The 23,578-nt window shown below is 53.0% G+C and overlaps 10 protein-coding genes across 10 annotated transcripts; 6 read left to right on the top strand and 4 right to left on the bottom strand.

The window, feature by feature from the left end:
- Positions 1–486: 486 nt before the first annotated feature.
- On the top strand, positions 487–1,695 carry QC761_610445 (uncharacterized protein; the record flags this gene model as incomplete). The annotated part of the gene is made up of 4 exons (XM_062881452.1): positions 487–680; positions 745–1,036; positions 1,096–1,506; positions 1,568–1,695. The coding sequence occupies 4 exons, from the start codon at positions 487–489 to the stop codon at positions 1,637–1,639; spliced, it is 969 nt and encodes a 322-aa protein (XP_062730194.1). The 3' UTR covers positions 1,640–1,695.
- Positions 1,696–1,822: 127 nt separating this feature from the next.
- AGP3 (General amino acid permease) lies at positions 1,823–4,461 on the top strand. The gene is made up of 3 exons (XM_062881451.1): positions 1,823–3,010; positions 3,066–3,178; positions 3,233–4,461. Exons 1-3 carry the CDS (start codon positions 2,477–2,479, stop codon positions 4,248–4,250), a joined length of 1,665 nt encoding a protein of 554 aa, XP_062730193.1. The 5' UTR covers positions 1,823–2,476; the 3' UTR covers positions 4,251–4,461.
- An 867-nt stretch (positions 4,462–5,328) lies between these two features.
- Positions 5,329–6,042, top strand: QC761_610430 (uncharacterized protein; the record flags this gene model as incomplete). Its single annotated transcript, XM_062881450.1, has 1 exon — positions 5,329–6,042. One exon carries the CDS (start codon positions 5,329–5,331, stop codon positions 6,040–6,042), a length of 714 nt encoding a protein of 237 aa, XP_062730192.1.
- Positions 6,043–6,637: 595 nt separating this feature from the next.
- On the top strand, positions 6,638–8,164 carry QC761_610420 (uncharacterized protein; the record flags this gene model as incomplete). The annotated part of the gene is made up of 1 exon (XM_062881449.1): positions 6,638–8,164. One exon carries the CDS (start codon positions 6,638–6,640, stop codon positions 8,162–8,164), a length of 1,527 nt encoding a protein of 508 aa, XP_062730191.1.
- A 1,688-nt stretch (positions 8,165–9,852) lies between these two features.
- Positions 9,853–10,908, top strand: QC761_610410 (uncharacterized protein; the record flags this gene model as incomplete). The annotated part of the gene is made up of 1 exon (XM_062881448.1): positions 9,853–10,908. One exon carries the CDS (start codon positions 9,853–9,855, stop codon positions 10,906–10,908), a length of 1,056 nt encoding a protein of 351 aa, XP_062730190.1.
- A 102-nt stretch (positions 10,909–11,010) lies between these two features.
- QC761_610400 (uncharacterized protein) lies at positions 11,011–13,837 on the bottom strand. Its single transcript, XM_062881447.1, has 5 exons — positions 12,654–13,837; positions 12,273–12,596; positions 11,724–12,211; positions 11,281–11,686; positions 11,011–11,223 (listed from the first exon to the last, which is right to left on the bottom strand). The coding sequence occupies exons 1-5, from the start codon at positions 13,332–13,334 to the stop codon at positions 11,038–11,040; spliced, it is 2,085 nt and encodes a 694-aa protein (XP_062730189.1). The 5' UTR covers positions 13,335–13,837; the 3' UTR covers positions 11,011–11,037.
- Positions 13,838–14,666: 829 nt separating this feature from the next.
- QC761_610390 (uncharacterized protein) lies at positions 14,667–15,230 on the bottom strand (the record flags this gene model as incomplete). The annotated part of the gene is made up of 1 exon (XM_062881446.1): positions 14,667–15,230. One exon carries the CDS (start codon positions 15,228–15,230, stop codon positions 14,667–14,669), a length of 564 nt encoding a protein of 187 aa, XP_062730188.1.
- A 936-nt stretch (positions 15,231–16,166) lies between these two features.
- Positions 16,167–17,878, top strand: QC761_610380 (uncharacterized protein). Its single transcript, XM_062881445.1, has 3 exons — positions 16,167–16,624; positions 16,681–16,945; positions 17,000–17,878. Exons 1-3 carry the CDS (start codon positions 16,317–16,319, stop codon positions 17,195–17,197), a joined length of 771 nt encoding a protein of 256 aa, XP_062730187.1. The 5' UTR covers positions 16,167–16,316; the 3' UTR covers positions 17,198–17,878.
- Positions 17,879–18,002: 124 nt separating this feature from the next.
- QC761_0099850 (putative secondary metabolism biosynthetic enzyme) lies at positions 18,003–20,584 on the bottom strand (the record flags this gene model as incomplete). Its single annotated transcript, XM_062873096.1, has 2 exons — positions 18,003–18,564; positions 18,615–20,584. The coding sequence occupies 2 exons, from the start codon at positions 20,582–20,584 to the stop codon at positions 18,003–18,005; spliced, it is 2,532 nt and encodes an 843-aa protein (XP_062730186.1).
- A 156-nt stretch (positions 20,585–20,740) lies between these two features.
- On the bottom strand, positions 20,741–23,210 carry PREU9 (Polyketide synthase-like protein Preu9; the record flags this gene model as incomplete). The annotated part of the gene is made up of 2 exons (XM_062873095.1): positions 20,741–22,715; positions 22,777–23,210. 2 exons carry the CDS (start codon positions 23,208–23,210, stop codon positions 20,741–20,743), a joined length of 2,409 nt encoding a protein of 802 aa, XP_062730185.1.
- Positions 23,211–23,578: the final 368 nt, after the last annotated feature.

Below are 23,578 nucleotides of genomic sequence, written 5' to 3'. Positions count from 1 at the left end.
GACATTTCAGTGTGAAGGATCCAATTGAGCGATTCCCAATGCGCAGTACGATACCTGTTGTAGTCGAATCAAGACTTGTGAGCTCTCTGGCTGGTGATAAGTCTGCAGCCGATAGAGTTTGTTCACGGATTCATCACGACAGCCAGTCTTCCGTGTGCTTCTCGCAACTGCCCTGTGGTGCACCGTCAGCCGCATCAAGAACAGAGGGAAAGGCTGCTCTGGTTCATCCGAAGATGTGACAGGGAGCAACTTTTAGGCAGTTAAATGGGTAGGAGCAGCTGTTTACACCCATGTATTCACTCGCATTCTGGAACATCTCACGGCCCCACCAGACACTCACCGGATTGTTCCCACACAGACGGACCAAAGTGAATATCATAGTAGACCAGGATAAAAGCTTTCTCTGTTGGCTTTTCAGTCGGCCTCTCATCTTCCTCTCGACCACACCACACATCGCAGACTTGCCATCTCAAGAGACAAGCAACCATGCCAACCATCAACACTCATTCCGTCCAGATCGCACTGGAGGGCATCCTCTGTGGTGAGCGCAAGAACTGGGACCACAATATGGCCGTGTTGCCCAGATGGATTCACAAGCTGGGCTCGGTTTACTACACGGCTTTGATTGTGGACGAGCAGGTCAGGAAGTATGGATGGTTGTCCGGCCGTCAAGGTGAGCGGTAAGTATTTTCCTGATTCTGTATCGTCCACCACTCATCATCTTTTACTGAATCGCTGCTGTAGGCTCACTCCTTCTGAGATGCCAAAGCCCGTCCGTGAATTTCTTAACCTTGCTTCTACCGGGCTTTGCAACCTCCGGGGGATTGCAGCCAATCTCAAGGAAATCATCGAGCGATCGGAAATCACGTCCAACTTTATCGAGCGGGCTACCATTGAGTACAGAGAGGGACCCGTTGGTGGATTCGAAAGGCCTCTGGGGGCTGCTGGGAGACAGTTGGAGAGGTGTGTCGTGCTTTCTGAGGAAATGGCGACGACCTACAACAGCTTTGGTGCTTGTCTTGAGCGTACGATGAAGGTTTGCGAACCGTTGACGTCCCAACCTTGGCACCCATTTCACTAACCCGTTTGTCCCAGTCATCCATGACCGATGAGCTCTACCTGATGGACGAGGAGAAAAGGGAGTGGATCAAAGATGCCGCCCTACTCAGCAAGATGATCACCGTGGTCTACTACAACGTCCTGACAGCTGCTGCCGAGCTCAAGAAAGTCTCGGAACTGCTCCAACCTGGACTCAGACTCAAGGGCGAACCTCTCGTGGAGCTGTACACTGAAGTCTTGAGCGCCCGGACCCGGTTGAAGGTCACTCGGGAGCTGGCCAAGCTATTCGCCACGACGGTCGACTCCCTGGGCCCTCTGATCGACAAGCTGGATTCGATCGTCCAAGATGGAGACAAGTCTTGGCGCACCCAAATGCAGGGAGACCTTCGCCGGTTCACTGAGGTGTTTGAGGAGCGAAAGGACTACGCCGAGGACGCCGCCAAACAGGTATGTGAATAAGGCATTGACTGGAGGGAAGATGTCGGTTGCTGACCCGTTTTATTCGTAGCGCAACGCCAAGATCTGGCGCAACATCCGCAAGTTTGTGCGGGATTCGCATGTTGCGGTCGAACCCTGTTAAGTGGATTTGATATTTGATAGAGACGTGTTCATTGATGGGATGATATTATTTCCGGCAAGTGTTTTTTGAGCCGAGTGAGTGACGTCATATCCAGGTGCCGGGCCGTGGACAGGGAGTCGGGTGGCCGGAATCAGTAAAACTGCCCCGGCATTTCTGTTAGGTGTCTCCTTCGAATCTTGCCATGTTGGTTGCGTGATTCCAATTCTTGGCCCTACCCCGTGGTCGACAAAGCGTGAAAGCGTAGTCCAAAGCCTTCAAAGCCAACAGTAAAAAGTGGATGCTCCGCGGGATCAAGCCGCGGAACGACCCCCACTCTCCCCCTTGGCAGGCCAATCAGACCCACTCATGACGACGTCGACCTGGACGCCAGTGCAATTGCGCAATCTGTGCCAGGAATAATGCCACAACCACCCGTCACTATCACGACCACCGCAAACAAACTACGACAAGCTGTTAGTGGTCGCTTAATGCTTCCTGATGCACCTTCGTACCTCCAACCCACGCGACGTCCCCGCACCACGTCTATGGACAATAGACAATCCGAATGCAGTACGACGCAGCGAGAGTGCCATGTCGACACGACGACTAGTGGAGTCTGGGCAACGACACCATCCATGATCCTGGGACAGACTTGCATGGCAGCATGCAGGGTCTGTCTTGAGCTCAAAGTTTAAACATCATTGCTTTCCCCAGTTTCTCGCGTCTCACTGGTGTCTCTTGTGTCTCTCCACGATCTGCTGTCAAGGAGTGACCCGGATCAACACCTTGACCTTCCCAATCTGGGTCTACATTCCGACATCACCTTCACCACGACGTACCGCCGAGCACCTCTCGAATATGGGCTTCCCATCCTTCTCTGCGTTGCGTGGAAAGCGTGGTGAAGATGTATCAGTCTCGAAAAAGGGGTCTGAGGATGGCGTGGCTGTTGAGAACAATGCCGGTATATCCGGCTCCGAGTCGGACGACTTTGCCGCCATTGACCCAAACTCGGGTGTGAAGCGCGGCCTCAAGACCCGTCACCTTTCCATGATGGCTCTCGCCGGCATCATTGGACCCGGTCTTCTCATTGGATCGGGCCGAGCTCTGGCAAATGGTGGCCCGGCTGCTCTGTTGATTGGCTTTGGCGTGATTGGTATCATTGCCTTTTCTATTATGCAGAGTCTGGGTGAACTCACCACGCTGTACCCGACCGGCGGTGCTTTTACCGGGCTGTCGGACAGATTCGTTGACAAGGCGTTTGGTGTGGCTGTTGGGTGGAATTACTTTATCATTTGGTTCTGTGTCTTGGCGAACGAGTACAACGTCATCTCGAGCATCATGGTTGACTGGACGGATGCCATTCCCATTTGGGGGTGGTTCTTGATCTTTTGGGTGAGTCTTCCATAGCGTGGGATATATGGGCTTTGTGCTGATACTTTGCCCACAGTTCTCCTTCACCGCCTTCCAGATGTTGGGTGTCGAAACCTTTGGTGAGGCCGAGTTCTGGCTGGCGCTTTTCAAGCTTGTTGGATTGATCGCCTTCTTCTTCTTCAGCCTGATGTAAGAATCTAGTATTACTCGAGGGTCGGTTACATTTGTGCTAACAATTGCCAGCTACGCATCTGGTGGTGTGATTGGCGCCGAAGCTATTGGATTCAGCTACTGGCGTGACCCCGGTGCCTTTACGGATGGCTTCCGCGGTGTTGCCTCGGTCTTTGTTTTCTGCAGCACCTTTTACGCCGGAGTCGAATCCGTTGCCGTCGCCGCCACCGAGACTAAGAATCCCCGTCGCGCCGTGCCATTGGCCATTCGACAGGTATTCATCCGCATTGTGGTGGTGTACATGGGCAGTGCCTTTTTCTTCGGGCTCGTCTGCCCCGCCAACAGCCCCGACCTGACATCGGCTACACAACGTGCGTTGCGCAGTCCCATGACAATCGCCATCGCGAACGCCGGGTGGGAGGGCGGCAAGCATCTGATCAATGCTTTTATCCTTGTCACTTGCCTTAGCGCCGTCAACTCTTCCATCTTCATCGGCAGTCGCACTATTCTGTTCATGGCTCAGACTCAAAAGGCTCCCAAGTTCTTGGGATGGACCAACAAGAGAGGTGTCCCCGTCCCTGCCATCATCTTCACCAACCTGTTTGGTGCATTGAGCATGATGAATGTCAGCACGGGTGCCCAGGATGCCTACTCCTACATTGTCAACCTCAGCGGTGTCTCTACCTTTTTGGTATGGGCCGCCATCAGCTGGACTCATATCCGCTTCAGAAACGCTTGGGCAGCTCAGGGACACTCCGACTCCGAGCTGCCTTTCAAGTCAATGCTCTACCCCTACAACGCCTGGTTTGGTCTCGGCACCAACATCTTCCTTGCTCTCATCCAGGGCTGGGCCACCTTTGCGCCTTTTGACGCCGTTGACTTTGTCGATGCCTACATTCTACTGCCTCTCTTCTGCGTCATTTATGTCGTCTACAAGTTCTGGAACAAGACAAAAACTGTCAACATTCACACCGTCGACCTTCAGGAGGGCAGGAGAAAGGATTTGGATGATGGAAGACGACCTCTCGCCGATGGCGAGGAGATTGACTCGACTTTGCCCTGGTATAAGAAGCTGTGGAAGAGTCTCTGATGCATGGGTTTGTTGTATGTGGAATACGAAACGTGTTACGAGTGTGTGGATGGACCTGTCGACGGGAAGTGATTTGGAGATACCCCTTGTTGTTAATGCGTTTAGTTGGGCAAGCAATTGCATGGATTTATTCTATTGTTGTTCTACCCAAGAAATCTCCAATTTTGAACTAAACAAATGGATGTATGACATACTTTACCATATACGATAAGGTATACGATTTCCCATTGCACCTTGAGGTTGAGCACGATCCCGAATAGAAAACGGACCCTGTCAACATTAGCAGTCAGGTAGCTAGGGAAGGGAGCTGCTCGTTGAGTTCATGTAGGCCATATAACCGATTGAATTTATTCCATGTTGTTTCTCTCCTCTCGTCTCCTTCATACCTTTGAATTCCAAACATGATGGAAATGCCGGGGATTGACTGAGCCCCTGAACCCTTGAGCCCACGGCGCCCCCGATCAGTCCGGCCTACAATCTGCTAAACTTTACTGCATCAAGATAGTACGTGGTACAAGAAGGATCATAGAATCTTTAGCGCATCATTTTGGAGTATCGTGTCGTATTGATAGAAGGATGGCGCACCCAACGTCAGGCGCCAGGTTCAGGTTGCGTAACGTAGTAAATGCGACGCTGTTAACGGTCGCTAGGGGCGGTGAGAGCGCTAACTGCTTCACTGTTGGACACCGGCCACAGTCCCTTCAATCTGTTTTGGCCCCCATTTTCCTCGTGTCCGTTCACATCTCAGGTTGTTGGCTCGACTCCGCCACCTCGGCTGCCGGCTAATTGGTAGGATGATGACACAAGTTCAGCGCCGGTACGAACGTGAGAATGATCAAGCAGTAATATGATGATAGTGAGAATGTAAATTTAGTCGCGTCGTTCAAAGGAAGCGCCGTGGCTCGGCCGAAATCTAGGTAGCCAACTGGTCTTCGAACGCTGTATAAGAAGACTCGACGAGACGTTCACCATGCCGTCAAATGCTCAGGCCCATCATTCAGCAACTTTCGAGCTTCCCATTCATCTACTCTCATACAAGTTTAATATTTAATACAGTTAATTCACATAATCGCCCACCATGTTCACCACCGCGCTCTTCTCCGCCCTCATGGCTAGCCTGACAGTTGCCTCGCCCGTCTCACTCACACAACGCCAGTTTCAAGGAAACTATCCCCCTCGCACGACCGCCAATGGCTTCAAGCTCGTGGCCAATATATCCACACCCTCCAACATCTTCGACCCACCCGTCCATAACTGGTTCCTCTCCGGCGTCCACGTCGGCGCCGGTCTCAACGCAGCCATCCTGGTGCCCAACGTCGACGCAGCAGCCACCCTCTTCGTCAACGGCACCGGCCGTGATGTCTCAGCCCAAGCTACCTCGATTGGTCTTCCTCCCATCAAATACCAAGGCGGTGCCACCCCCATGGGTCTGCGATTCCCCATGGGCCCCATCGAGCACGCTACCAACCTCGGTCTCAACTTTGGCCCTGGCAACATCGGCGCAGGAGTGGTGGGGGGTTTGAGAAGTCCTTGGGCACAGGCTTTCACTCCCTACCCTTACTTTATCGTCTGCAACGAAACAGAGCCCGCCTATGGTCGTCCCCAGCACGCGGTCAAGGTTGCCCCGAGTGTGGAGTCTATTCCCGAGAACTGCGTCGCTATTACATTCTTGGCGCAGTGTGCTACGCTACCCGAGGATGTGTTTGAGGGGGTTGACGAGTTGAATATCCACCAGCTTGACGCTCCCTGCTATGAGGATGTTGGCGCGATTGACTGGAGCCAGTATGACTAGGACAGTGGGTTGGCTGGACTATATACCTAGTAGGACTAGCGGGGAGAGCGTGCTGTGGAGTGAGTAGAGATAAGGGGTGTGGAAGCGCAGAGGAATGGCCCACATGGAAGCTTGAAGATAGAAGTATCATGATAACGGAATAATAACAAGTCGTTTTCATATCTTTGCCTCCTCGATATTGCTCACATTGCCTCGAGATCGGATAATCTGAGCTCTTTCAGCCGGTCAGACTGCCAGCAAAAGAAGTTCTTATCGACCATGGTGCACAATCCGGCAATAACGGCGACCAGGTATTGGCCACTCTGCAAACGGAGTTCATCTTACCACAAGGTCCCTGCAGATAGAAAATCACAATTCTAATTGCTGCTAATTTCTGACTTGCAGAGTCTTTACATGGTCCGGTAGCATTCTTCATATAGCCATGTGTCCGGCGATATTATTTTGCCATTCAGTTAGAGTGGAATGTCGATGCGACCCAGTCCTTTACCTACCTATATTTGAAGGTCCAACTCACGGCTCCCTTGTTGCCCCTCGCTGTCAGGCTTTCTCGTCAAACTCCAACGCATCGGCGGCCCTGCGATAACCCCCGGTCAGGATGCGTACAGCAACTATTCTAACTGCAGGCGCCATCTCGGCAGCATCTGCTGGCCGCATCAACCGTGCTGATTTCCGCCGCGAGGACATCATCTACAAAGATGTGGCGATCGTTGGAGGAGGTGCGTCAGGGGCTCACGCAGCCGTTCGGTTGCGACAGGATTACAACAAGAGCGTGGTAGTCGTTGAAAGAGAGCCAATTCTGGGCGGCCATGTCGATACCTATGTGGACAAAACAACCGGAAGAATCCACGATTACGGTCTCGCCCTCTATTTTCCCTACCTAGACTCGTTTGACTTCTTCAGCCGCCCGGAAATAAACGTCACGCTCTCGCCATGGTTCCCCGCCGGAGGCAACGAGGTTCGATACATCGACTTCACCTCTGGGAAAGAGCTGACCAGCGCCTTTCAGCCACCTGATGAGTCTGCTGGCCCGATTGCCGTCAAGAAATTCCACGACCTGATGACAGCAAATGGCTGGGACAACATGACCCAACCGGGCTACTGGGGCTTGCCAGCTGGCAAAGACATCCCAGCCGACCTTTTGCTCCCAATCGGCCAGTTTGCCAAGAAGCACGGGATTGAAGCCATGCTCTCAACCATGTATCCGTCCACCGGTGGCGGCGTGGGGTCCAGGGGCAACTTTGAGGACATTTTGACCTTGAGCATCATCAAGGCTTTCCCGACAGCATGGTCGAAGGTCTTCTTCGGCGAAGTTGCCATGTTCAGCATCGATGGCGGCAACCAGTTCCTGTACGATAAGATCAGTACCCTTCTCGGAAAAGATGTCTTGTACAATTCTCAGGTTTTCCATTCGAACAGGAGCAATTCTGGAATTGAACTGGTCGTTGACTCAGCTCGGCTCGATGATGACGAAGAGCAACCCGGCAAGAGTCGGAAGGGGAAAGGAAAAGGAAAGGCGACCAAGAAGCTCATCATTGCCAAGAAGCTCCTCCTCGCCATTCCACCAACCAGAGAAAACCTCGCCCCGTTCGACCTGACCCCAGCAGAGAAAGCCCACTTCTCCAAACCAAAATACGGTCGAAGCCATACCGCCATTGCGAAACACTCCAAGCTCCCCGCTGGCGTTCAGCTCCACAATCTTCCTTTGTCAGCGACCGCCAACCCCCTCTCCCCTTTCCTCCAAACCCCCTTCGTCCTGAGTTTCACCAGCCTTGCCACCGACTCACCACTCTTCAGTCTTGGATCCAGCGGCACAAACTACACCGCGTTCCCTCCATCTGAAGCGAAAAAGGTCGCACGGAAAGCGATTCAAACGATGGTCGACGCCGGGACTTTGCCAGACCTTGAGGGCGAAGAGGTCGAGTTTGTTGCGTGGTCTGATCATGGCCCTGGTGGCTTCGGAGTCAGCGCTCAGGAACTGAAAGAGGGGTGGATGGAGGACATGTACTCCCTTCAAGGGAAGAGGTCGACTTGGTTCACCGGGAATGGGATTGCTGCTGATTTTACGACCATGCTGTGGAAGTTTAACGATCAGATGCTGGATAGAATTGTAGAGGGGCTGTAAGATGGTCTTTGTTGACAAACCGTCACAAACCGCGAAGGCTGTTGGCACATACACAAACAACATCTTTCGGTCCCGTATACGGAAACGCCACTGAGCCTATATTATTAAGTTGTATCCGGCCAATCATGTCGTCTGACTTGGCGGCGGGTGTATGAAAGGCTTGCCAGATTGACAGAGACGGACAGACTGTGGCGGCGTGGGCACTGACCACCCACTTTGCTCCGGTTTATCCTATCAGCTTGGGCCACTGGCCTTTTCCTTCCTTTCCATGCCATCACGATATCATATATTCACCATTTTGCCCTCCGTTGCGTGCCGTAGGCTTTGGGCCCTCCTTTCTTCCGCGCGCCTTGCAGGCTATTTCTTCAAAAGCCTCGCAATTGCAGCTATTTTCATCGATTTTGATCAACTTTTCGCGACTTGCCGAAAGGGTCATCGTGTATAAGCGCGGGTGCAATTCTGATGCTAGGAGAGCTCGAAACAAAACTTTGATACTAACACCAAGGTCAAATAGTATAACAATTTTTGACGTAAACACACTGGACGAGGCGATGGACTGGATAGGCCTCGAAAGATGGTTGATAGGGGTTGAAATATGATTCATGGGCATTGAAAAAGAGTTCGTATGCCTGTTTTTGTCGGGAATGGGTCAGCTGAGAACAGAGGTTGAAGGTGGGTCCGGAGATTATCTAATCATACAACGACATCTCATCCCATCTACCACAACCGCCCCCCAAGCAACCTCTTTTTTCCATCGCAGCCCATCTCAAAATGATGCATGGTCTCTCAAAATCATCATTATAACGATATAAAAGGGCCTCAATTATACCCCAACAGGGTTTTCTCATTTTAATTCATCAGTGTTTGTCCGCGCTCCTCTGGAGCCCTGACTCGCACCAAGTCTGGACTGAGCATTGACCAGCCCACTTACAGATATGTGTGCGACCATTGTCAATGCTAAGTCCAACTCATCCCCTAATCAGCAAACCACAAAACTTCGAGCATGAAAAGACTCTCACTCCATCAATAAGTGCTCACCATTCACAATATAGAAAATGCACACCATATTCTATCCGATATATGGTGAAGTCTGCTTCCACCATCTGCCCCCAAACATCACACCAAAAGTCACTATCACGCAGAAAGCATCCCAGAAAGACGCAAATGGGTCGCTGATGCGCATCAATTCTCGGCGGGCGTCCGGTCGGATTTTTTGATGAGACAGAGTGAGAAGTGGGGAGGGGCTGGTGTTGGGGAGAAGGTGGGAGGGGGGAGGGGGGGATATGGGTGGATGGGAGGGAGTGGGTGCTCAGCCGGGGGTGCCCAGCCGGGGGTGCCCGCCGCTTTAAGCTGATGGACCAACCCACTGCGTGTTCCACCCCTTCCAACCCCCTAGTGATATATTGCTGCTCTAAAACAAATCAGAGGACCCGTGGACGTACGATTTCGCACCGTTATCTCATTGGTCGACTTTACTGACAATTTGCAGGTATAAAACCCCGTCCACCCATTTTTTTCGACCTTACCCCCCAGTGCACCTCTTCTCTTCTCCCATTTTGATACCATCCACCTCCCCGATGCTGCACTCCCCCCATCCATCCAACATCCCACCATTTTTGTTGTTTTTGCTGAACCCCATTCTCCTTTTCATCAACACCCTCATCCCGCCCACAATTTGGCATATTATTATGTCCACCACGTCACCATCACCATCACCATCACCATCGCTATCACCATCACCCTCGCCACTACCATCACCTTTGGGGCCATATGTACGACTGCCGTCTTTAGAGACCCAGCTGTTAACGTCCGCAATACAATATCTGGACGAAGATCGCTGGAAAGATGCTTTCAAGACCATCTGTGTCGCTGGACATGCGATGCACAGCCCACCCGCCAAGCTTCACAACCTGCACCTGCTACCACATATCAACCAGCTTTTTGAAGCCATCATGCTCCATCACGCCTATGGCGTTGACCACCACGTAGACCACACCATTAACCACATTTTGCACCTCGCTGTCCGGACGTGTCAGGATGCGAGAGAAGACCAACATGACACATATTCTGACGAATGCATCAGATGGATGACGCCGATCGAAGTCGAAATAAGGCAATACCTCCAGTTCTATCGCATGTTCTGTCGGTACCTCGAGAACCACTCCATGTCTATCGAGTCCGACCGCATTTTGGACGATGTGCGCAACCTGATACAAAAGATGTGTCCGACTGTCAACAACTTGTGTGGGTGGGTGCCCAGGACACCGCCAAGAGATATCCGCCAAGACATGCAAGGAGCGGCAGCCGACAACACGCCGCGCAGGCGATCACAACGATTGCGCTCCCACCACTCAACACCGGAGCCTGCCGCCTCAAACCCAAGGCAGCAAAGGAGATCTCAACGACCTCGGCGCCGGAGGGTGTCACCCCCACCCCAACTACCAACCCCACCCACCCAAAGCGGCGATCTGACGTGTTCTTCAACCTACAAGACTGAAGATTACATCCCCTCCCTGCTCACGCCAATCACTCAGTTTTCAGCCCCGCGCTCCTCGCAGGTACCAAAAGTGAACGAGCCAGAAGAAGAGCCCACCCAGCTTGTGGGTTCAAGGGTGTTGCAGTTCATCAAGCCACCAATACCGAGAACCAGATTGGTGGAAGGAGGAATTTTACCGGCCGATTTCACTTCGCTGCGTCCTGTTCATATCCATGTTGCATCGCAAAGATGTTGTTCGGGCTTATAGCTGACTGGACTTATTGTATAATATACCCTAAACCTTTCGATTCATTTGACTACCACGTACGTACTGAATCAAACTGATCACTTGTCCTCTACTGTCCAGCCATGCCTTCTTGCTCAGGCCAATTTCCAATCAAGCATACTGTCCATAGTCGGCATGAGAAGCACCGGCTGGCTTGTTGTGCGTAATGTGGCCCAAAGCGTCATACTCCTTGTACGATGACAGCTTCGAGTTTTCGGTGTAATGCTTGGCCTTGCCCTTGAGGACGAAAACCTTGGTCTTGGGGAGGCGTTCCCAGGGGATAATTGTGCCGTTCGTCTACAGCACCACGGGAGTCAGTTTAGACCTGTAGTGGGAAGAGAGGTGGCTACTCACGCTCACGGCAACCCAGGTAAGCTCGTTGGCGAGGAAGTCCCTGACCTGATCCGGGTGGATGTTTTCGAGGCCCTCGATGTCTTTGTCTGCTGCGGCGTTGTAGAGTGGGATCGTCAAGGGAATCATGGCGTTGCTGAGGATGTTTTCCGCTTGCTGGGACACGCAGTTGCCGCACGTGGGCTGGTCAGATTCCGGCTCAGGCTCCTCCCCGTCAGATTCCACATCAGACATGGCCGATTCGGTGTTGTTGCCGTTTCCAAGCCAAGGAGTCGAGAAGTTGTAGACCATCCCGACGTGCTTGGGTGACTTGAAGGTTATCTTGGCCGCCACCCCGTTGGACTCGGGCTGAGGCACCGGGGCACCGAGGAAGAAATGGATTATGTAGGGATCTCCATTCAGAGCATAGCTTTGAGACCCCGTTAGCAACGGATAGGGCGATCAACAACGTGAGAGGAATAACTTGCCGGTCATAGATGACATCGATGATGTAATCCTCAAATTCGTTGCGGGCGGCGAAGGATTCGATATCTGAACCATCGTGAAACAAGTGACCCTCGTCCTTGAGCAAGACCTGGGCGGTGCTGAAGTACGACTTGTCGATGAACTCATTGATGCGCCTTTTGCGTCCCACCTCGGTCTCCCCATCTCTGAGTTCGAGGATCTCGTACTGGTAACCGAACCGGGTCCAGTCCCGCACATCATTGGACGTGAAGTAGTCGATCTCGCCGTCCAGCTTTGGCCCGCGGAAGGGGTAGAGCTCTCTCTCGGCGAGGACATCGTTCTCAAACCAGACACCCTCGTGCAGCGTCTGCCATATGGCGGTGATGCGATCAATGTTGCAATGGTGCATGTAAAAGATGGGGTCAAACGCGGCCGAAGGAACGTTTTGCATGTGTCCAATGCCCTCGACACCGTCGCCGCCAATGAACCCCTGGTTTTCGTCAGCTCAACTGAGACTTTGGCATAGAAAAGGACCTGGACACTCAGCTCACATGCAGGTTGTTGTGGACATACTCCAGCGAGACCCACTTCTCCCAGTCTATGTCGCTGGGCGCCTGGCTCACTCGCGTGGATGAGAAGTCTTCCCAGTTGTCAATTTTGAAAAGGCGATGAAGGAGATCCCCCACTGGGTGTTTGAAGATCGCCTCCTCTCTCTTCTTCTGGTCTTCGGGCTTCCTTTTGTCTGGCGAAAAGTACCACTCGTGGTTGTTGATGGCGGGGGCGATCATCTCGGTCTTGTTGACGCCCTCGGTCCATTCGTCAGGCTGGGTGTGAGGCTTGATGCCCCAGCGGCTGGTGCCGGAGCATTCTGCCCACTGTGGTGCGAATACTGTTAGAGCGCAATCACCAGGGTAGCGGTTTCAATGACTCACAGGCAGGTAGCTGCCATCACCTAACTGGACGCTATCAACCCTGTACTTCTTGGGAAGCTTGCCCATCTTGATGGGCACACCGTTTTCTTTGACCTGGAACCGGGCGAGAGGATTTGGGACATTCTCGGACTCCTGCTGAGATCCACCTTTCCCCACAGGCTGCCTGATCTTGATGCTGTAGGGAACGAATAGATCAGGAACCTTGCCCTGGGCCGAGTTGAGAGCCCAATCCCAGTAAGGAAGTCGCCACTTGTTCCGCTCTTCAAGCCACAGCTTCTTGTCAGCATCGTCGTGAAATTCGAGATTCTTCTCGATGACCTCCCCCATCAGCTTCCAGAGGGTCTCCTCAAACAGGACCATGTAAGGACGGTGCCAAGTGGGAAAGTTGAAGTGATTGTGGGTGCAGTAGATGTAATGCCTCGCGTCTCTGTCGTGAGGAGGAGCAACGGCGCCGTCCCACTTCAGGTTTCCGGGGTAGCCGTGGATACCAGCGACCTGGAAGTAGGAGAGGGTTTCAGTGTAGGGGGTGTCGTAGAACTTTTGCAGGGCGCGGATGAAGAGAGACACCTGAATGTTGTTCTCATGGTCTTTGGCCCAGTCGGAGAATTCTCTTCGAATGCCGGGAGCCTCCTTGGGCAGGATACCCTGAATGACAACATGACTGGGACGCTCATCCGACATCTTGCTGGGTTGGGCGGGTGATATGAGGGGGTTTGACCGGGGCTTTGATGGGTACCTATTGAGCTGGAGAACAACAAACGAAAGTTGGGGTTTCAATGTCTTGTTTTATATGCCCTCGCACTCCAACTGAGCATGACAAACTGGCCTCAGCGGCCTCGATGTTCTTGTGCTCTGGACCCCTCTTTTCGCATAGCTCAGCTTGCCACTGGATGTAATGATGCATCTTTATCGCTCGAGTCTAACTCCTTGTTTCCTTTCAGCTTCTCCAGGGACAGGAAGGATGCTGCAAAAGCACAGTATTAATGGATTTTACAGAAGGCTTAACTCAACTATGAGTTTGACTGTGCATTAGAGACCCCATTTTGTCTGAAAGGAGTCAAGCCTTTGAGACTGCACAGAGCTGACGGGTCGCAACAATGCTGTGATTCGTCCGAATGGCTGGCTGAGCTGATAAGTGGGTATCACAGACGGTCTAGATCTTTAGTGTCTGCAGCCATGCGTGCTGAGAGCTATGAGGTGATGCATCCTCCACCCACATTTGTCTGTTTCCAAACCCGTACAGGCCCGGGTCAAGGCTTCGGAGCATGCAGAAAATCTCCCCAACGACCCGGATGATTGAGAGTAAATTCGTTGTAGACCACAGCACATTGGGTATGAAGAAGTCAGCCGTCATCGACCCTCATGGAAATGTCGAATGCACATAATCTTGCGCCTTTCCCACATCAAGATCAATCGGCTTGATTGCTGGTTAGGTAGGTGCTGTCTCATTCCCGATATGCAGGTATTTGAAGACGAGCCCGTCATCAATATTTCACATGACTGAGCGCCTGAACCCCTCAGTGTGACAAGGGCTGTGATACAGGGCTTGGAACCAATAGTTCAATTTCAGTAATAATCTTCAATGGCCTCGAAGTCCTTGATGAAGGAAATCTCAGAGTAATACAGTGATCCTGAACGCGTATTTATCTCCCTGTTCAACTGGTCCGTGCCTTCATGCCTCAGGCCTCTGCCAAGTCCTTCGATATCTCTCTGGGCCAATAGTAATCCGTTGATACCCGCCTTGCCTTTGATTGCCTGCCTCACTTCAACGAGAGGCTCACATCTTGCAGATACCCCTCCTTACGGTGATATTGGCGGTGTTGTTGGTTGTGGTTGCAGGTGGTTGGCCTTTGCCGTGTGACACTCAGTCTGTCGAGGTCAATTCCTGCCAGATAACTAGAAAGTCCTTTTCTCAAACCAGTCTCAGATAAGTCGCATTCATTTAGCAAATTTCTTACGGTATATCCTTGCATCGTGCGATTTCTTCTCATCGTCAAACATCATGCTCGTTCCCTATAGCGGCTTTCTCCCCACACAAACAATCCTCGGCACACACAGCGCTGCCCCCTCAATAGCCTCTTGGTGCGCCTTGTGCACCAACCCAAAATACTTCTCCCCCACTTCCCTCTTCCCCAGCTTGATCAACCCCTCCGTGAACTCCTCCGCCGTCAGCAAATGCTGCTCGGTGAACGCCCTCGCCAACGCGGGCGGATCCCCAAATAGATCCCCCTTCACCTCTGTGAACCCCTCCTTCTCCATAAATTCAGGCAGCTTCACCGTCCAGTCCAGCCTCCCATCCGCCCAAGACCACTTCCTCAGCTCTTCCAACGCTGGCGTCTCGAGTGCCGGGTCGACCTTTTGGATAGACATATTCACCGTGTCCAACTCGTCCCATTGTAACCAGCCGCCTGGTTTGAGCAACTTGAAGAGGTTCCTTATGATTGGACCCGGGTCTTTGGACTCTCCGACTACCAAGACGAGCAGGCGAGTATGGACATAGTCGTATTTGCCGACTAAATCCTCGGGCACGGGGTCGAAAACGTTCCAGTGGCGCATGGACATGTTGGGGGAAGCCATGCTGCCGGAGGGGATTGCGAGAGGTTGTAGTCCAGACCAGTGAGAATGGTGGACGGCGGGACGGAGCGAGCAACGTCGGTTAACCAGATCCCAGTCCCCGAGGCTACCTCGCAGATCGCGACGGGGCTTTGGCTGCCGACGAGCTCATTGCTCTTGGTGGAAGGAAATAGTAACTGCGAGATGCAAGACTGTCTTTCCAGAGATAGAACTGGAGGTTGAGACGAGAGGCGGCGGCGTGGCTGCGGTCACGGTCAAGGATGTAGCCTGCGCCGTTGGTGAGTTTCCAATCTGAGCCTACTGAGCTCATCTTCTCACGTGATAGTGATACGGACGAAGCTTTTGCTGACATTGCTCTGGTAGGTATGTGGACACAAAAGCAGTGGAGGATTCAAGTTTTGGCAAATGATCGAGATGGAGAAAGTATAGCGCCAAACCTACCCTATGCCCGATCTATTTGCAGTCTTGAACATAGCATCAGGTATCTCATCTAGGCTCATAGAGCCCTTGTTTATTTCGCGAGTGGTGCAACCTGCTCATCCAGTATCGTCGAGCACAGTCGGCCGAACAAATTTGATACCGACAAGTACAGCGATGCCTCAACCCCTGACCTGTCATTGTGGCCAAAACAAAGCAGGCAGCGCAGGGTGTGGGACAATATGATCGTGTTTGTCGAAATCCGATTGAATATCGGGCATCGGTCGAAAGTTTCCACGCATCCTCCCATTGTCTTTGTCCAATCATATAACTGTATCCATTCTCATTTGCCATGTTGGAAACTTTGTTGTTGACGTCGCAAATGCATCCATTAAACAAACAAAGAAGGGCACCATCGAGCCGTATATTCCCCACCATAACCATTGGTCATTCTCAACCACCCCCTCGCTGACAAATCCTGCGATCATGGAAATGGCATGCGTACCGTGATTTGGCTTGGCCGCTATACATTATTGGGTATCCCATATTTCCTCCACTGCATATTCTGAGTAAGGTCCATCTATAGCCCACACAACCACCAGAAATCTCATACTCACTACCGCACGCACGAAATCGACACAATTTCAAGCTTGCATACACAAACTCACAACCATGACTTCCTTCTTTATCACTGGTGCCTCTAGAGGATTCGGCTTGGCTCTGGTCAAGGAGCTTTTAGCTCTGCCCACTTCCAAAGTCAGCAAGATTATCGCTTCTTCCCGCAGCGACTCTTCAGCCCTCAGTGAAGTTGTCAACAGCTCTTCTGGCCGTGCTGAATGGGTCAAGCTTGACGTGACAGACCAAGAGTCCATCAAGAAGGCCGCTGCCGAGACAGAGGCCAAGCTCGGCGGCAAGGGTCTCGATGTCCTGATCAACAATGCTGGTATCTGTGAATATGCGTTCCAAGGGATAAAGTCCATGTGAGTGCCTTCTTGATCCATCGGTTCCCCCTGAACGAGCGCTGACACTTCCAAAGGGACAACCTCTCTTCCAGCTTCTTGGTCAACGTCCAAGGCGTTCACTGGGTAACCCAAGCCTTCTTCCCACTTCTCGAAAAGGGCCAGCTGAAGAAGGTGGCCAACATTTCCACTACCCTTGGCTCCATCAGTCTGGCAGAGCATTTCGTTCAATTTCCTGGTCCCGCGTACAAGATCACAAAGGCTGCTCTCAACGCTCTGACCGTGCAGTGGGCTCTTGACCACGAGAAGGATGGCTTCACTTTCATTGCTCTCTGCCCTGGCGTAAGTTTTCTCGGCGTTCCGTGAATGATGATGAATGCTAATATGCGGAAATAGTGGATGAAGACAGAGCTCGGAGGTGGTGACATGGCCGACTTGACCGCTGAGCAGGGCGCCAAGGCCTCTCTCGACATCATCTTCAACAAGAGCCAAAAGGAAGTCAACGGGAAGCTACCCAAGGTATTTGTCGAGCGCTGGGACAAGCCCGCTCCGGGGAGGGCAAATGTGTACGATGGCACCAACGCGCCTTGGTGAATGGCCAGTAATGGTGATGACGAGGTGCATGTGAATACATGCTGGCAGGCCGAACGTGGAATAGAAACAATTCATTCCATGTGCATTTCTTTGGCTTCATGCCGCGTAACACCAAATGCTGTATCACCACCAAGGTTAAGTCATCTCGCGTCAAGATGCCAATCACGAGCGCACGATCTCCGCATGGCTACAATGACATGATCTGGCACGCAGGAAGCAGGGTCACAGCCAAGGCTGGGTAGCGCATGCGCTCGGGTAGTCTTTCGCCATGTGAAAATCGAATGAGGCTCTCACCATGACATTCCAGAAGACGGCAGCTGGACCCTTCACCATCCACCAAGTGCAAGCCAAGTCCAAGTCGTCAAAATAAGGTCGGCGGCGTGGAACTAGGGTGGATCTGTCAACAACAAGCATTTTAGCATAGCATTAGCGGCTATCACGACGGGGGTTACGCTGGACACATGCTGATCTGGGGTCCTGTCACCTTGAGAGAGAAATTCCTTGTGACTGTTTGTTTGGTCGTCACGTCATCTTCTGACACCCAACTTCGCAAAGAAAGGCCGATCGGTTCACCATCGCCTTAAACACCCCTGCTTCCACCACGGAACGAGGGCGGAATGACAGCGGAACTTTGACCGCAGTGACTGCCAAACCCCCAAGCGCAAGGTGGGGAGCCCAGGTTCCAGGGTTGTTTAAAAGACGCCCCATCCCGTCTTCCCGCGGACCATGGTCCGGGGCTTCACTTCCGGCGGATTTTGGCTGACATGGAACCCAGTCAGGAAGGTCCTCCCGGGAGCGTTGTGGCCTACATGTGTATCGATGTTGATGGCGTGTATTCTTCAAAGAGGCAACTGCTTTTTGACCGAGGAACGACGATTCCATGCATGGTATCAGGTTTGAACTTCCTGCTATCCAGGCCATGCTGGGAGTGGAACCCTGTATCAGGGACATGACGGCTGACGGAAAAGTAACCGTCTTGCCAGGAAAGCTCACGATCCTTGGGGTTGCCTTCGAGGTCGTCCAGCGGCGGAGACGGAGTAGCGCCATTAAGCTCAGACTCGTAGTCGGCGATGCACTTGGCAAAGTGTTGCTGGTCCTCGGCCGCTTCGATGGTGAAATTGTCGGCCGCAATGTCAACAGACATGTACTGAGCCCCGGGATTCTCGTTCTGGAGCACACGGAGCAGTCCCGGAATGACAGCAGCATCTGGATTCAGCCCCTTGGCTACTCCAGAGCTCGTGATCGCCACCAAACTTGACGACTGCCTGGCCAGTTGCTGAAACCTGCTGAAGTCCTCCTCGCTTGCGTTGAGAAGGAGATGCCCATCGTCGAAGAGGGCCACCACACGAGACTCTGAGGAGGCTCGCCTATGTCGTCAAAGTTGCCGGGCTTGACAGTAATTCCGCGGCCTTGGCACTCCTGAGCAAGGTGTTGAAGAAGTGCAGGTGCCTCGCTGCCCGAATGAAGAACCTGAACAGTGCCCTCTCCAGAGACAGGAAACTCCTCTGGTGGTACAGTAGAGAGAATGACGGATGTTGTGTTGTGAGGCTCGGGGAAGTCGTCCAAGACAACATCTAGCCCCTGGAACCCAGCTTCTTTGAGAGTCCGGTCCCAAGATGCAAGGCTTTGGAAAGGCGCATCCACTCGACCGTCAGGAATACCGCTCCAGTAGTCCGTAAAGGTACCGACCACCACACCTGGAACGATAAAGTTCTCCGTCGTCTCAACAAGAACGAGTTGTCCACCAGGCTTGAGAAGCCTTCGGCAGTTGGTCAAAGTCCTCTTCATGTTGGAGGTGGCGTGAAGCACCTGACAGGCGATGATAAGATCATAACTCTTCTCAACATATCCTTGCTCAACAGGGTCAACCTCAATGTCAAACACGGAAAAGTTGACATCCCGCAAGTCGGCCATGGATTCGCGGGCTCCGGACAAGAATCCGGCCGAGACGTCGGTGAAGGTGTAGTCCTTGTAAGACTTGATACCATTAGGTCCATTGAAGGCCTTCATGGCAATCCGGGTGGCGCCACCTGTACCTCCACCAATCTCCAAAACACGCAGATTGGTGTTGCTATGAGCAACACCAGCGAGAACATTGTGAAGTTGAGGATAGATACCCGTCATGAGGAGACCCTCCTTGTACAGTGGGGTCAGGAGACCTTCACTGATGACCACATCAATACCGGTCCTGCGCTCAAAGAGAATGTCGGCCATGCTGTCATGGAGCAACTTGGCAGCCTGAACTTCAATGACATCCGGGGCCTCGCTGACAAGCTCGCCGATCTTGTTGAGAAGAAGACCTTGCTTGGCATATTCCCGAGCTTCTTGCATGAGTTCAGAGTTGTCGCTCTGTCCCTTTCGCTTGATCCAGTCGAAGAAATGACCAACATCCCCTGAGGGCTTAGGCATGTCATCCTCAGGGAGCGTGCCGTACATCATGTACATGCTGTAAACGAGAAAGTGGGCTAGTTTGTTGGTGATACCCCACGATGGTGCCTTCTTGACGTTATCCCTTGGGGCAGGGTACATCTCGCGAGCACGACCATTGCGCAGAGTGCGGATGTCAGGCCTCCATACCAGCCGAGTGAAGGGGCTGCTAAAGGTTCTGTCCTCGGTGGTCTTGGCTGCACTGGAATAGCTGATGCACCGAAGACCCTCGGCATCAAGCATCACTTCACCATTAGGCCCGAGCAACTGCAAGTCAAGATGAGCACCACGAATACCACGCTTTTCGCCATGGGCCACGACGGTGCACTTGTCTCCGGCCAAGTCATCGATATTGTTCGACAGATAGAGCCGGGGAAGCTGGACCGGCACGAATGCCGTGGTGGCGTCCTCAGAACGGCCGGCGTGGCAGGCGATCAGACCCAGCTGAATGGCACCATCAAGGGAAGCAGGGTGCAAGGGATAGGCCGACTCCCCACCCTTGATAAGCCCGGCTGTGGACCGCAAGTTGAGGGTTGCCACTGCGACGTTGGATGGGGGATCACTGCGGATATGAGAGATTGGCTGAAAGGTCTCTCCGTAACCGAGACCAATTTCGGCAAACTTCTCATACCAAACCCGCCTATCAAGAGCCCTTTGGGTGGTGGGCGCAACAGCAGTCTTCTCCACGGAGTCATCTAAGCCCTCAAGAGCGACCTTGATTCTACCAGTGCAGTGTTCCATCCACTCTTCGCTTTCTCTGCCCACGGAGCTGATGGAAAAGGTGCCCCACGCTGGTGTCTGCGCGTCAACAAGCTCCAAGCTGGTCAAGACTTCAACGCCGTAATCGTCTTCTGGAATGACCAAACTCTTCTTGATGGATACGTCGGCGAGCACAAAGCCTTCGATGGGGGGATTGGAAGGCAGCTCGTTGTGAATACGGGCAATAGCCTCGATGGCCATGGCCAGATACCCTGCACCAGGCAGAACAGCATCAGGCAAGAGCCTGTGGTCACCGAGCCAGGGAACGTCCTTGAGACGAAGAATGTTTCGCCACTGTGGTCGAAGTTTGGCATTGCCCGCAATCTTGGATCCCAGAAGATCGTGTCGGAGAATAGATCAGTAGCGATACTCCTTGCTTGCCCGACTCTCGTGGTAGTTGAGACCACCGTAGGTATACCGGTACGGTGGTAGGTCAACACAGGTAACGCCATGCTCCAGATCTCCCTTCCCATCGTGGGAAGATTCAACCGCGTTCACGGCCGCAATGTTTACTTCACTGTTCAGAGCGAAGAGCGAGCCAGGAAGTTGCAGCATCGATGTCTGAGCGCCTTCTCCTCGCTTCAGTGTCGACCCAGCATACGCAACATTCTTGACACCCGCTGCCTTCAGAATCTGCTCAAGAGGGCTCTTGAGCGCAGGATGAGGTCCAATCTCGACGAGAGCGCAGATAGGAACCCCGTCGGCGTTCTGCACCAGACCTGCCACCGCTTCTGAGAAACGAACTGGGGACTCGAGGTTGGCTCTCCAGTAGGAAGCGAGATCATCACTGCCGAGACCGGATGTGCTCTTCGCGGGAGTTACGGAGGAGACCCAGAGTGTGGGCTGGTAGCGGGCGGCATCATCGGACGAGGTCAGGCCAAGTTTACGAAGGTGCTCGGTCCCCTCGGTCAAGAGCTCGACATACTCACGACCGATGGGGATCATGTGGTGTGAGTGATAGGCATTGCCACCGGTCTTGAGCTTCCGGTTAAACACACTATCCGCTGTCATGGCCGCCGAAATGCTGTCGACGGTGGGCTCCTCTCTGGATAGGGTCACGCTACCAGGGGAGTTGATGGCAGCCACCTTGATCTCGTCCTCTTTACCGTCGAGGTATTTGAGGACGTCATCGAATCCAAGCCCGACAGCCAACATGGCACCTGTTTGCTTGTTTCTGGAGACAGCCTCGCCACGGAGATAAGCAGCGACTATAGCCTCGGCAGCAGTGATCCGACCAGAAGCATAGGCAGCAGCGATCTCTCCAGATGAGTGCCCAGCCACACCTGAAGGACGGATAGACCAGGAAGCAAGAAGGTCGACAAGGGCAACTTGAACAGCCGTGCAGGCAGCTTGTGAGACCTCGGCGGTTTGGATCAAGGAGGGATCGCAGTTTCCACAGAGAATGTCGTACAACGACCACGCAGGGGCGTTGGAGAGCGTGCCGAGGACATGGTCAAGATGCTGGATGGTGTTTTGGAAGATGCGGTACTGGAAAAGATCCGACCCCATAGCATGCCACTGAGCACCCTGTCCAGTGAAGATGAATCCAAGACTGGCGGTATGCAGCGGAGCTCTGGTCGGCTTCTTGTCGATTACACTGAGAAGGTCGTTGGCGACATTGTCCTTGTCCACAATGGCAAAGGATCGCTGGGCGAATTTAGACCGACGGTTACCGAGTGTATATGCGACATCTGCCAAGGGAAACTGGTCAACAGCCTTGGCCAAGGCTTCGATGTTGAGCTTGAGGGATTGTTCATTGTCCGCTGAGAGAGGCAGCAGAACAGATTGGCGAGTGCTGGCCCCGGGCACGGCAGTCGTCTTGAGCTTGACGACGGGACTGTGTTGGACAGAACCGTTCTGATGGCCATTTGACGTGCCATTGCCATTGCCATTTGTGTGGCCGTTTGTCGATCCGTTTGTATGCCCATTGGCATGGCCGTTGGTATGACCGTTGGTCACCGCCCTGCTCTTGTTGAAAACGCCAGGAGCGACATAATCCGGCCAGACGTTGGTGACGTGGTCGATGATGCAATGCGCATTGGCACCACCGTATCCGAACGAGTTGATAGACGCACGTCGGATCTTTCCCTCGGGCCACGGTGTAACTTCCGTGACGGGCTGCACATTGGCGGCGTCAAAGTCGATGTTGGGGTTGCGTGTCTGGAGGTCGTAAACGGGCGGAATCGCACCGCGCTCCAGAGCCAGCACCACTTTCATGATGGACGCCAGAGCACTTGCACCTTCCCCGTGTCCCACGTTGCTCTTGACTGATCCGACAAGGAGCGGGTCGTTTGGCTCTCGCACCGAGGCAAAGACCCTGCCCACGGCCGCACTGTTTTTGCAATATTCTGTTAGCAACCAACACAATTCATGGTTTGGAAGATCATCCTTACACTTCGATTGGATCTCCCACATAAGTGCCTGTTCCGTGGCATTCGAAATAACTGGTGTCCTTGAACGGAAGGCCACCAGCATTGCGATATGCTTCACGAATCACCGTCTCTTGGCCGAGAGCACTGGGCCTCGTAATTCCACCAGTCCTCCCATTAGAGTTGACAGCACTGCCTCGAATAAAAGCTCGGATAGGCGAGTTATCCGCCGAAGCGGTCGAGGGTCTCTTCAGGTAGATGGCTCCCCACCCCTCTCCACGTGCATAGCCTTCGGCTCTGGCATCAAAGGTGTGGCATCTCGACGACGCAGACAAAGCACCGAGCTTATCGAGGGCTATCTGGACCGTAGGGTCTGCTATCCAGTTGCCTGCAGCCACGATAGCAGAGTCACAATCTCCGGCACGGATAGCGTTGACAGCACAGTTGACGGCATACATGGAGCTCGAACACGCTGTGTCAATGGTCAAGCTGTTGCAGTAATGTGTTAGCAATAGACCACAAGATTGCGTAGGTCAGTGGATCATACCTTGGTCCCTGGAGATTAAAGATGTAACTGATTCTGTTGGCAAGAATGCTGGTGCCTGCTCCCACAAAGGCATACGGTCTCGGATTATCCCAGTCTCGTGACCGCAATGTCCAATGGCTTCATTCTGGTCAGTCTAGTATCGTATAGCGTGGAAGGTAAAAGTCAAATCCTTATTCAAGGCAGAAGTTGCCAACAAAAACACCAGTCCGTTTCCCAGATATACTCTCGAGCGACTCGCCAGCACTCTCAATGGCTTCATAAGCACACTCGAGCAGCTTT

This window comes from Podospora bellae-mahoneyi, chromosome 6 (assembly GCF_035222275.1).
Source record: "Podospora bellae-mahoneyi strain CBS 112042 chromosome 6, whole genome shotgun sequence".
Lineage (NCBI taxonomy): Eukaryota > Fungi > Ascomycota > Sordariomycetes > Sordariales > Podosporaceae > Podospora > Podospora bellae-mahoneyi.
Note: the sequence above shows the minus strand (reverse complement) of the source record. Positions and strands in the feature narration are given on the sequence as shown.